Source organism: Echeneis naucrates, chromosome 12, assembly GCF_900963305.1.
Source record: "Echeneis naucrates chromosome 12, fEcheNa1.1, whole genome shotgun sequence".
Classification (NCBI taxonomy): domain Eukaryota; kingdom Metazoa; phylum Chordata; class Actinopteri; order Carangiformes; family Echeneidae; genus Echeneis; species Echeneis naucrates.
The window spans coordinates 16,290,100-16,303,766 of NC_042522.1; the positions used below are offsets into that span (position 1 = coordinate 16,290,100).

The 13,667-nt window shown below is 44.8% G+C and overlaps 1 protein-coding gene across 4 annotated transcripts in view; it reads left to right on the forward strand.

The window, feature by feature from the left end:
* The first annotated feature begins 1,020 nt into the window (after nucleotides 1-1,020).
* Nucleotides 1,021-13,667, forward strand: part of garnl3 (GTPase activating Rap/RanGAP domain like 3) — a 55,585-nt gene continuing 42,938 nt past the window's right edge. For 2 of the 4 annotated variants that reach the window (XM_029516305.1, XM_029516303.1), the window contains exon 1: nucleotides 1,021-1,146. In XM_029516305.1, coding sequence (XP_029372165.1) covers nucleotides 1,049-1,146 — 98 coding nt within the window. In that variant the 5' untranslated portion in view covers nucleotides 1,021-1,048. Of the gene's footprint in view, nucleotides 1,147-12,576; nucleotides 12,829-13,667 lie in introns of those variants that run through there. The other 2 variants (XM_029516302.1, XM_029516304.1) reach the window with 2 other exon arrangements.

Genomic DNA, 13,667 nt, shown 5'->3' on the forward strand with positions numbered 1-13,667 from the left:
TCTCTCTCCCCCCCTCTCTCTCCCCCCCTCCTCTCTTTCTCCCCCCCCCTCTCTCTCTCTCTCCCCTCCTTCTCTCCCTCTCTCTCTCCCCTCCTCTCTTTCTCTCCCCTCCTTCTCTCCCTCTCTCTCTCCCCTCCTCTCTTTCTCTCCCCTCCTTCTCTCCCTCTCTCTCTCCCCTCCTCTCTTTCCCCCCCCCCCTCTCTCCCCCCTTCCCCCCCCCTCTCTCCTTCTCGCTCTCTCTCCCTCTCTCTCCCTCTCTCCCCTCCCCCCCTCTCTCCCCCCCCCTCTCTCTCCCCTCCCTCTCCCCCCCTCTCTCTCCTTCTCTCTCTCCCCTCCCTCTCCCCCCCTCCTTCTCTCTCTCTCCTCTCTCTCTCTCTCTCTCTCCCCCCCTCTCCCCCCCCTCCTTCTCTCTCCCTCTCTCTCTCTCCCCTCCCTCTCCCCCCCTCCTTCTCTCTCCCTCTCTCTCCCTCTCCCCCCCCCCTCTCTCCTTCCCTCTCTCCCCTCCCTCTCCCCCCCTCCTCTCTCTCTCTCTCTCCCCTCCTCTCTCTCTCTCTCTTCTCTCTCTCTCTCTCTCTCTCTCTCTCTCTCTCTCTCTCTCTCTCCCCCCTCTGGGCTCCACAGTCCGGGATCTGGATCACAGGATTTGTGGCGGAGGCGGAGGCGGTGAAGGAGTCTCCTCAACACAACAGCTCAGGTTGTCAGCTGCAGCAGTCCCGCACCGGCGGATCCCGCATGGAGATACCACCGACCCCGCAAACATGCACCTCTGAACGCCTGCAGACGCTGTCTTTTGTGTTTGTAGCCTGAGGGGGGGGGGCAAAAAGTCTGCTAGATCACTTTCCTGTTTCCCTGCTCCGCCGAGGTGAGCCGAGCGTCTAAGGATCCCCCCTCCCTGCTCTTCTGCTTCTTTCGGCCAGCCTGTGTTTTTTTTTTTATTTTATTTTATTTTTACATTTTTATTTTTTTTTTTATCTTCCGCCTCTCGGTGCTTTTTTTTTTTTTTTTTTTTTTGGACTTTCCTCCCAGTCAACCTGCTCTCCCAGCACCCATGAATTCAGATAAAAATGTGTACCTCGGCAGAGACAAAGGCATCATGCGGAAGAGAGCGTTGCTCCTTCGGAAAGGTTGCAGCTTCGAGATCACCAGGTAGGTCTCCTCTTTTCTGATGTTTGTCTGGGACAAGAAGGGCCGATTCCCCCCCTCCCAAAAAAAAAAATACTAAATAAAAATGGCCATACCATCCCTTCACAAACTGCACCCTCCCGCACCAGAAGTGGCACTTTACGTGAGGCCGAGCGGTGAGTTTGCATTGGGCGTCTTTCACCTTGTGGATTGGTCATTAATCCGGGATCTGGATCTCTTTGTGTATCCCTAATAGAAGGCAGTCACCCAATTCCCAACAAGATCCTGATTTCTTTGTTCATCTTATCTGTTTATTGTGCGTTCACATCTCTGATTGTAGTGTGTGTGTGTGTGTGTGTGTGTGTGTTGGGGGCTCGTTACGCACGGATCGTCTGCACCTGCAGTGTTGACAGGGCTGCTTCATGGTTGTCAATCATGCTTTTACAACCAGAGTCAAGTGTTGATTGGGCACAAAACCCCAGAGCTGCCCAATCCTGTGCAATGCAGTGTTTAATTTGTGAAATTTCACCCCCCCCCCCTCACCAAAAAAGAAATACAAAAACCCAAAAGGATCACCTGCTGGTGTGTCTTGCCATCAGAGCACCTGTGAGTTCACGCAAAACACACAAACATCCTGGAAGGCTTTTTGGTAGAAGGTGGACCACACAATGTGCAGCTGAGGCGACCTCTGTCTGGGGCTCAGTTGGTTGTTGGTAACCCCCCCCCCCCACCAAGTGTTCACCTCCAGCATGTGGGTGCTTCACCCGCTGAGCTCCCTGCGTGCTTCCTCCATCACAAGTTTGTGCACTGTGGTTTGGTAAAGTAAATATTTGGTAAAGGCTTTTACTTACCTACTGATGTCACACCGCTTCCTCCTCCTTTGAACAACCATCAAAAGATTTCTGGATTATACGCCTACAATTTCTCTAATGAAGAGGACCTTTGATAATCTTAGAGGTGCTTCTGATTCATGTGTCGCTTACTGTCTACTCAATGAATTACCTGTGAAACACGCACTATGTTTTATTGTTGGTGGTATAAGCATTTTATTTAGTTAGTGTTGTTTGTTTGTTTTTTTTTTTAGCTTTTGCTGTCATGGCTGTGTTATTTTGGACATTTACCAATTAATTTGTGACAGGTTTAAGATAAAAATTGAGCCTCAGCCTAACATTGGGTTATAATTATTTTAGTTTGGCTGGAGAACAACATTAATACAAAAATAACTAGTCAGGTTAAAGGTACAGGTGAAAAATGTCCATTCGTAGAGCACAATGTGACATTAAACCCCAGCAGTGGATGATGGAAGTCGTTATAATTAATTTTTATTCTAGTAACTCATGATTGATGCCGAGCTTGATTTTTGCATTGTATTGGCTGTCCTTTCCATGAATTCCTGCTCTAGTCAGATTAGCTTCTCCTTCTCACCTCCACTCTAATTTCCTGCTATTTCAGACAATCTACGGAGTTTTGCAGAAGCGCAAATTTACTCATGAGTCTTGCGTCATTACTCTGTTGATCACTTTGTCCCAGCACGTTTGTGTGTGTGTGCGACGGTGATGTCCTCTTTAGACTGCCAGGTCTCCCTTTCCAAACCCTAACCCTGTATTCAGAGTGCATGGTGCAGTTTAGTGCCAAGCACTTACTTTCAAGTTACACATCTTATCTAATTTGCTTGATCTGGCCTGTGCAGCGAGGGGAGGTCTGTGCTGTGGGCCCAGACTCACATCGCCAGGCTTCCTGGCAGACTGTCTCTCAGACACTAACAGTTGAACAGACAATCAATCTGAGCCGGGCCTGAAGTGCTGCTGCGTGGGGAAATAGATTCTCCACTATACTGAGGAGATATGAAAGACACTCAGCTAAAGGGCTGCTACTGAGGAGGCAGTGCTGCAGTGAGGCATGGCCACACAGACCTAACACATTTGGACAGCTTCATAAGGACACACACTGTATGTTAGAAGGCGGCTTCCACGTGCATATGTGCACACACACGCACACACAATGGCTGGAGTGTTCCCATATGTTTGCCTGTGGAGGTATGTCATGAGGTGGTGTTCATATGGTTATTGATCTGCCCCCTTTTCTTCCTCAAGGCTCCAGACACAGAATGCGTTCTCTCTAAGGGAAGTGAATTGATTCATCTTTTCATCTATAAAATGTTAGATTACAAAATATGTGCCAAATGCTAACATCTTCAAATGTCACGTTTGAACCAACTTGCCGCTTAAAACCACGGAAGACAAATGTATTCTCACAAATGAGATGCTGGAACAAAGAATTGCTGTATAATGAACTTTAATTACTTTTGCATCAATGGCTTCAACAATTTATTGTTAGAGCTCGCAGACAAAGACCAGAATCTATTAGTGAAATCCAAAACCTTAGGCCAAAATGAATCAGGCTGATCTATCGCAACCTCCTTTAAGGCTTAGCAGTGAATGTGCTTTAGGTCAACACATCACATCACATTAGTATTTCTGACCATGTTTTGGATGCCGTTTTGTTGTGGCTAAGTCTTATCTGACAGAGTCAGCAGCCTGCCAGTTGGAAGATATTCTCAGTGACAGCAGAGCTGCGAGTGAAAGCAGAAAAGTTGAACAAACCACTAGAGCTTATTGTTGGGCAACTTCCCTGCTGGTTACAGATGCTTGGTGATCGCAGGTGGTTGCACGTTTGTTCATGATTTGTAGCTGATGTGGCCTACATATTTATTTGTCTATGAAGCTACGTCTACGTTGTTTTGGGTGTGTGTCTGCGTTTGCCAGTTTTGCACATCAGAGTGTGTTTACAGGTGCGGCACAAACCTCCGAAGCCTGCTCTGGATCTGTGCCTGAGGCTGCGTACGTACAGTCCTAATGTAACAGGCAAACCTCCAAATGAACTGTCAGTGTTCAAGCTGCGTTGTGGGTGAGGAACTTTTTGACAGGCAAGAAGAAAGCATGTAATTAAAAAAACAATAGAAACGAGTGGGGCATTCTTTGAGTTTATTGTGATGTTGCATAAGGATGTGCACACACCTCTGAAGCTCTTCGCCCTGGAGTCTTGATAGAAGTAAGTTTGAGTGCCCTCCAGGGGCAACAAATCCAAACCTATTTAGTGTCCTTTTCCATTATTTTCCCCAACTATTGAGGCATCTTTCTCCATCAACTCTTCCTGTCACTGAACTCTTGGCTCTGGCTCTGGTCTCAGACCTCGTCCAGTCAGCCTTGGTTAATTGTGTGTGAATAAGATTAATCTACACTGTGACACTTGAAGGAGCCAAAAAAGAATTGGCTTGTCTTTGACTGCGTGCTGGCAGAGCAAACATAAGTATGAGAGACGGAGCCAGAGAGTCAAGAAGAGGGAGAACCATGTGAATGGATGCTCCTACCGGGCATTTCGGCGTACCGGCGAACTCACAAAACCCCTGACCAACGGAGGAGGACGTCTCCTCACTCCCAGTATCAGAAATTACAAGAGGTCAGCAGCAAGCTTTCTATGAATCCAGCATCAGCAGATTCTGCTGCGGTGGAAACTAACCTCATTGTGTGGAATCTTTCGAGCACGCTTGTCAGTACATAACAGAACATTTGTAGTTCATTTAAGGAAAGGCATGCACTGGCAGGGAGGAATTGCCACGAGAGAGAGAGAGAGAGAGAGAGGGCGAGAAAAGGCCAATTTCTCATCATGCTAAAGCGGGGCAGAGTGTGATTAGAGCATGTCGCTGCCGTTTGACTTTGTGGCTCAAAATGAACAAACGTGTTCAGATAAAGAGCCTGTTTACAAATTAGGAAGGCAAGATAAGGTTTGACAGCGTGGATTAATCAGGTTTGATTAATGTGTGCTGCTCATTAATCAGTCCACTGCGTTTACCAATGTAATCCAGCTCCTCCCTCTTTTTTTTTTTTTTTTTTACCATCTGTACCTCCGTTCACCTGCTGAAGAAGAAGGAAAAAAAAAAAAGTTCCAACTTCCTCCTGCAACCTCAGCCACACTAGCAGAGAAAAAAAAATGGATCCTTGACACGCTGCAGCCTCTGAAACTGACAGTCCTCTCTCATGCTCTTTTCTGCCCTGAACGTCTCACTTCAGAGGTGCTTTGAGTGCCTTTCCTTTGAAACGCTATCAGCGTCTTCATTGACCTCGCCCTGCTGCCAAACCCACAATGTTTTGTGACTACAGTTGCCAGGGGTTGTGCTGTAGCTTGCCGCTTGTTTGATTGGCAAAAGACTGGTTCCAGATGTGAATGAAGGGCACTGTGCTTTGTAAACAAATGGATCAGGCAGTATTGAATGTATGTCTTTAAAGTTAAAAGAAAAAAGAAAAGAAGGAAATATGTACCAGGGTTGTGGTTTCCTGGTGAGCCTTTTACAGTAAGCTTCAAAGCATTGCTTGTATGAAGAGCATGTGTTTTCGATGTCAGACATGTTTTTTTGTGTTTTGAGAGCTAAGGATGGACTGACTGACTGTACATGTAGCGATGGGCTCTCTAACAAACAGTGAAAGTAGTTGCGATAGGCTGAGCTGCTGGGGTCTCCCCCTGTGTTACAGTCTGCCATAAAGCTTCCAGCAGCGAGCTGAAATGATGGACCAGCTGACATCTTTGCTGACTCAAGGTGCTTGTCTGCTTTGCAGAGAGTGAAAACATACATTAGGGACAGATCTTCTTTACTGGACGGGAGGACTTTCAACGTTGTGAATGCAACATATCTGGGATTTGGACTTGGTTTATACACTGAATGGCCGATAAAATCGTTAAAGAAATAGTTTATAGGTTCATCTGAAATGAAAACGGTCATTAATCTTTTCTTTTAGTTATTATGTTAAACATTCTTCTGTGTCAAAACTCTCCACCCAGGAAAACTGAGTTTGATATGAAAAATGTCTTCCTTTTAAAATGATTAAATGATGATCACAATAATTCCACTGTGATTTACCGTAAGTCGACTGATCTAATAGGTTCACAGATTGCTTTCACATTGATGGTGCAATATTCACTTGTCTGATTTCCATAGAAGGTTGTAGCTGGGAAATTGAAATAAGGGGCACAAGGCCGGTTCTGCTCTGCTCAGCCGTACAGTGAGTCCCCTCAGTGAGGTCTGATAAACACTGGAGTGTAATCACTCCCATATGTGGCTGCATAGCTCAGCACAACCCGGCACAGTTCAGCCATGCGCACAACGCAGCACACCAGGCTCATTTAGACAGAAAAATAGACTCAAATTACGAGAAGAAAAAAAGAAATGCCAAAAAAAAAAATCCCTTGCTTGATTACAGCCCTATGTAAACTTTTACTCTTGGAGGGGAACATCTGCTTCCATTTAGGGCTTTAAGACACATACCTACACATTAAGATGCACTGTGCACTGCTTCAGGAAAACTTTGCTGGCTGGAAAAATATTCCCCATTATAGTCGCCTGGAATAAACCCAGCACAGTGTACTTAAAGCTGGGCATTGGTTGTGATGCAGCCTGCTCGAGCTCGGCCGCAAGCCATATACATACAAGACTCAGATTTACAGAAGTGAATGTGTGTGTTGACGTGAAGAGGAAAGGTGCAGGGTATGAAAAGCTCAAAGGAACGCCGCACAGTGTGGGCACCATTTGTGTGTACACTGTGAGTAGCTTCACACCAGCCCACTGCCCCCGTCATAACCCTTAAAGAGCCATCCGGAAGAGACAGAGGAGGAAATGGAGTCTGTGAAGGGTTACTGTTGTACATTTTTACCCTGTGGTTTTCAGGGAGGCCGGCCAAAACCTCGTCTTGGTTAAAGGGTGAGCAAGAGAAAGAAATGATGAACGAGATGGTAGAGCTGTTTGAAAGTACAAGTGGAAGCATCTAAGATGGCCATTTTTTTCACCGGGGGTTCTTAAGATGTGGCTCAAATGAAATAGTCTACATCATTTTCATTTCGGAGACTTTTTGGTATGTTTTGGTTCAGATGGAGAGACAGTTCCGTCACCCCGAGCACACTGATAAACAGTTTCCAACTGTGAGTGAAAGGCCTGACTTAGATGCACAGAGACATCAGGAAGTCTTTTTGATCCTCATTTATAAATACTAATATTTTTATAGATTGTAATGTCTCGGGATATGTTTGTGATGCTTCAAAGGACGCGCTGAAGTGTAACGGCGCGTTTAGTTTAGGAACAGCCTTTCAGAAAACAGAGTGACGTTTGACAGGGTGGTCAGAAAAACAAAAGTTCACCACCTCTGTGAGTGCATGCTGCCACACATCGGTGCTAAACACTGAAGCCGGCGTGCTAACTGAGGTAGAGTTGCATGGTGATAGTAAGCAGCTCTAATCTTCAATCTTTTACCTTCTTGGCACGCTAACGTGTGCTAATTGGCACTAAACACAACGTGCAGCTGATGGGAATATGATTAGTTTTGCGGTCTTGTACAAATGAATTGGAACATGTCTGACCCTGATTTCAATCAAGCCAACCATCAATCAAATGGAGACAACAAGTAAGAGACAGGGAATCACCCGGGGGTCATCATCTGGGGTGATATCATATCATATATAGTAACAAAACATCTCTGACAGTTTATGCTGTTGACAGTTTTTGAAACTCTTATGAGACTGAATTATAAATTTGATGTTGAGTCGCTCATGTCCCTCTCATTTAATTGTGATGAAATTTATAACCACAAGAGGGCAGACTCTCCCTGTATAAACACTGTTGTAGCCAGTTAGTGGGAATTTAACTGATGAGTTCACATTTGTTATCTTTTCATATGTATCGGTTTACTTTGATTGAGAAATCTGATGGGCCGAAGTGATTGTCGAAAAATTGACAGTAAGCAGTTAAAAGTGAAGAATTGGCAGGCCTTGTATGTTGGTCATTCACGTTTCCTCTACGAGGACTGAGTGCATTAAGCAGCAGTGACATTTATGTGGAGAGCAGGTGGGCTAAGCTGTGAGTTTCATTCAGACACACACAACAAGCTCGCTGTGTCGTGTATAACAATACACAACGTGGTCATAGTGCACAAATACAAGCGTATCCCTTCATCAGCACTCATATAAAAACAGTAATCAGGACTGAAGTGCATTGTCCCAAAAAAGTGCACGTAAGCACGCACACGTAGCCTGAGGGCCAAGGGGCAGAGTGGTGTCCAGGGCCGGTCTGATCGTTACACATGAAAGGTTAATTGGCCTGATCGCTTTTAATGAGAGCACCATCATAAATCGCTGCAGCCTGACATGGTGACATTTCACAGAGGCCACATGGTGACCTGCTGGCATTTGGGATGCTCTAGAAACAAAGCAGCCAAGGTCTGAATCCAAATCATCCGCATGTGCTTGTGCGTGTATTTGAATTCATGTGATCGTGTGCGTAAAGGAAAACATGTGAGCTCGAACTAACAAAGAACAGAAACAGCAGATTGATTCTTGTGAAAATGTCTCTTCACGGTGATTTGAGAAGTCTCTGGTCTCTATAGGATCATTATTTGGATTAGTTATTTTTAGCTGAAGCGTTCACAGCTAACTACAACTGATGTAAAAAGCCCACAAATAAACAATAGTTGAGTTATTACTTCGCCAAATGAAGCCTTCCGTCGTTAGTGCTTCCTCTCACAGGTTACATAGACGGGGACAAAGCCTCTGGCATCATATCAGGTCTATGGATTTGCATGTCATACTGAATGTGTGTGACTGATGGAGCTCCTGTTGGAGTATGTGGAACATTTTGCATCCTGCCGTTTGCATTATTGTCCGTATGTGTTCTTGCTCATTTCCATACATCCATACGCAGATAAATGATTCCCATTGGACTCGGGCTGATCTGGAGTCAGAAAGTGCACGTCTAATGACGCTGCACCCTTTAACACACACAGAGTACTGTTTATGCTGCGCGTGGGAAAGGCGCCATGGTGAGACTAAAGGGTCGGCGTGCCAGCTGTCCAGAGAGAAGGCGCCGTATAGCTCTGAGGGATTAGCAAAAAATATTGACTGGAGAGCTCCTGATCTGCATCATGAGCTGAGGATATCCCTGTGAGTGCTCATGCATACACACAAAGACTTTGTGTACCTGGGCAACACAACCACCAAGCAACGTGGACTGTAAACCCACACACCTACATTTATAGCCTGTTCTTTGAAGATGCATCTGTCTGGGGAATGCAGAGCCTGGGATAGTTGATCACGGTCAGGTCCCACACACAAAAACGCACACAGGTTGAAGATTGACACTTTTAGATTGTACTTCACTTCCTAATTGAGCGCTGAAGCAGAAACTATGAACTCATCGGCTTTGTTTTAGCAGCACTCAGCAAGATGGTGACACCCAAATGAGGTGTTTGGGAATATCATGACACACACTGCAGTCTGAATTGAGTTCATACGTGAGCAAATGGCACAGCGGTGGGAATAAAAAGACTACATTCAGCCTCATTAGTATTTGGATTATTGTGAATACAGCTGGATCACTAAACTGGTGGAGTAAAAAATTACTCCACACAAAGATGCCGTCAACTGTCATTTCTTTCTTTTGAAGTCAGGGCTGCGTTCTCTGTTTCACGTCACATCATAAATTAAAATATCTGCTTATATTCATCATCAAACTTCAGTGGATTTTATTTCATAAAACATTTGCAGATAGGATTTTTATGGTGCAGTGATGATCTCCATGTTTACCAGCAGCCTTCTACGTTCTTGCCTTTAATGGTGAAGTCGTGACACGCTATGCAGTCACCAAATTACTGTTTACTGGAAGTTTAATGGCTAAACATGATACAAACAAAACCGGGCCCCCATTTAAAATAGCACCACTAGTGGTGACACGCTCCACAGGGCACCTTTTTGAATTTTAAAATAGCTTTCGCAATCCTTCAATGTTTTATCATATTTCTTCTTGTGAATACCAGTTGTCATTCCAGGTTACAGTTTCAGATTTACAGCATTTTACCACACTTAAAAAAAAAAAAAAAAAAATCCACAATGAAACATCAGATCCAGGCAGAGCTGTAAGAATTAATTCAGGTCAGTTCAATCTATCTGTGCCTCAGGGGGCAATTCCAGGTCTATGAAGCACACATAAACAACTCACCTGCACTTTTAAAAAGAGATCTATAACAGTCACCGAACCACAGCTGGTCAACAATGTCCAACAAGAGAAAGATTCATATAGTGAATTTTCTTTTTAGTTTCAAACTTAGTCAAATAATCTGTTAGTTACCAGAGAATTCTTAAAAAAGAAGAAAAAAAAGTTCACGCTAAATTCTGAATAGGCTGTTTTTATGATAGTAAATTATTGATATATGTTTGGATTTTGAACTGTCAGAGTAAAATAACAGTTGAAGCCAAATAAAATTATCTAAATGGTCTTCAGATGTGGTGATTTGACTCGAGGCACCAGGGAAGACACAAACAGATGCAAACACAACCGCCCCGTCTACATTTTTGGAAGCAGTAGCTTTGTAAGAAATCGGTGTATTATATTCATCCCCTGCAGCGGACTGTTGTTACATTACATCAGTTCTTTCTCTCATAATGCTTTCACATTGATAGCTCAGAAACAGGAAGTCGTCCCCATTTGTACTTCCCTTGTTACATCCAGAATTAACAATCGGCCGTTGATAAAAGCGAGAAGCACTTATGCAAAGGCAGCGGAGGCCAAAGTGTGACAAGGCGCGTGTGTGTGACAAAGTTGTGTTAATGCAACATGTATGAATGTGTGTGTGTGTGTGAGATCAGCCACAGGGGTCTAATTAGAGGTGGGAGTGTTCAGATATCTCAGGTTGGACGGTGGTAACTCGATGCTTGGATGCGAGAAAACAAAGGTTTTTATTTTCAGTGGTGTTTCTCTCGCTTCGGGCTGCTGCAGATTCCAGCTGCAGAGCTATATTTAAAGGCACATCCACATTCAGACAGAAAATGAAAGAAAATACTACGTCTGTTAGTAGCTTTAGGTGTTTTCCTGTGGTGTGGCGTGCCACAGAGGGGGGTTTCTACTGATTAAAAATGGATGAGCAGCTGAGTGTCGTGTAGCATGGGCTGAGCATTCCTGCACTCTTTCATGCTGTGTGTGTGTGTGTGTGTGTGTGTGTAGGCTGAGCTGGAGACACAGGCTTTGGCTGGGCTATTGTGAAGGTATCAGATTTGCCTAAGCTCATGTATCACCTGCTATTCTGTGCATGTGAGCAGAGTCTGAAGAGCTACAGGCCCTTCCTGACATGTTTTTTGCCATATTCCTGTTTTCTTCACATGCTCATCGCTGCTCACTGCACAAATTGACAAGTGACAAATGCTGTCTTTCTGGTTTTCCTTCCCTTTCCACTGCCCCCGGTATTCAGATCCTCTAAAGAATATGGCAGCGGGGTAATAAATGCTGCTCTCAGATCTCGGCATGTGTTGCTGTTTCGCCCGGGACTGACCAGAACGTTCAATAACGCTGGGAGCTAATCAATAGAAGGTAGAAAAGTGCATTTTGAAGACATAAAAAAGGAGACATGGCGCAGGGAGGTTGGGTGAATGAATGAATGACCTCATCTCTGCCGTGACCTCGCGTTGAGTGGGATTATGGGTAGACCCTCGAGAGCGCATAAGAGCGATTGATTGGCGAGGATATGAGAGGCCAAAGAAACACAAAGATAATTTTCCTTTGAGGCGAATGATGTTAAATTAGCACGCTTTAATCACCATTTGTACAGGCAGTGTAAAGTGTAACTAATTGCTTCAATCATTTCCCAATGCTTCATAGAGCAGTTGCAATCCATTAGAGCACCATTTGGGTTGCCATGTTGTGGAAGGATGCCTGATTGGAGTGTCGGACCAAAATCAATCAAACAAAACAATGTATTAATATTTACAATTACAGACTCAATGGCTCGGTAACTTACCAACACCGCTAAGATCAGAGTTGATTACAAAAGTGTTAAACAGATGAGTTCACTCTTGAATTAGCAGCCTTTATTAATATGGGGCTGTTAAGAGGCAATAAACACCAACATGGCAAACCCCCAAACTGCTATTATCAAAGTGTTATTATTGATCAATTTAGGATTCATTGATGTTTTGCCAGTCAAACATCAGTTATATCTTATAAAGAGGTAATTTAGGAGCGATTTTTAAATAAATCAACACACACACACACACACACACACACATTATGATAATTGGACCTTGAACGCATCCTGACATCACTTTACACTCCGGGATACTGTCACTGTCCAGCAGCTTCCCGTAATTTAAGGTGATGCAACAGCAAACTAGAGGAAAACAAGGCGATGGGAATAATCTGAATGGTGCCTTTTGCTGTAGCTAAAAAGTGTGTGACTTGAAATGCACGACTGTGTGTGTGTGTGTGTGTGTGTGTGTGTGAGAGAGAGGGGGGGAGAGAGAGAGAGAGAGAGAGAGGGAGGAGGGGACTTAGAGCACAGTAAACACAGCTCCTATGGCAGAGCAGCTCCGCTTCACCATCATGTTGTGACCAGTTGCGCGCATCCAGAGCAAAAAAAAAAAAAAAAAAAGAAGAGCCGGATCTCCAACCGGGCTCAGATCAGCTGCTGGTGTCGGACTTTGCGCCGCAGTGATGCTCCTGAGCTCGTAGCCGGAGGAGAAACAGACGGGTGGCGGAGGAGGAGAGGAAATAAAACAAAACAGAAGAGGAGGAAAAAGACGCCGGCTCGTTGTTGTCGCCTTGTCCGCCGGACTGACATCGCATGGGGACATGAACAGTGCGGATCCAGCCTCTAACAAACTGTTGACTTTCAATCAGCGGTAAAAAAAAACAAAAAAACAAAACAACAACAACCAAACAAACAAAAAACTAAACAAACACAAACAAATCCTACCTGTTACCTGTGTTTTGTGCATGCCAACCTGTCATCTGTTGAATGCGTGGCTCCCTTGCAGCACACCTGCTGTGCTGTCTGAAACAATCGAGCGCTTTTCATACTTCAGTCCAGCTTATCTTGTGTATCAAGTGCACGGCTTCATTTGTGTCTGTGCTGCGTTTGTTCTGAATCCACAAGTCTCCGGTGTGGAAGTGTTGACGCTCCTCAGCGGACTCTTTGAGCCACATCAGCTTTTAATTAATGAAAGCACAGCTCTGGGTTTATTGTGTTTCATCAGACTGGGTGGTTCATCCCTTGATTATTAATTGAGCTTTCTTTTTTTTCACCTCTCTCTCTGAGAGGACACACATTTACAGTATACACACGGAAGGTGGTGAATTATTCATGTCATGTCTCTCAGTTCAATGTAGACTGTGTTGGGGGGGGGGGGTGGACATGCAGCTCTTGGCAGTGTGTGACAGGACTGATGTGGCCGTGCTGAAGGCTAGTATTTGGCTTCAAGTGTGCAGCTGAGTTCAGATGTGGTGCAAGGTTACTCTGTGGTAGCTCATTTCCAGCCTCTCGCTGTCGATGTGTCCAAAAAATGCCACCGCTGCAGCAGCTGCAGCCAGTTTTGAGGCATCGCTGGGAGCATGGAGCTGCAGTGACACTTGAGATCATATAGTAAACATACAGCTCATATGCCACAGGCACCCTGTCTGTGTTGGAGAGATTGGGAACACAGAGAGAGAGAGGTGGGATGAAAGGGTGATTTCATTAACC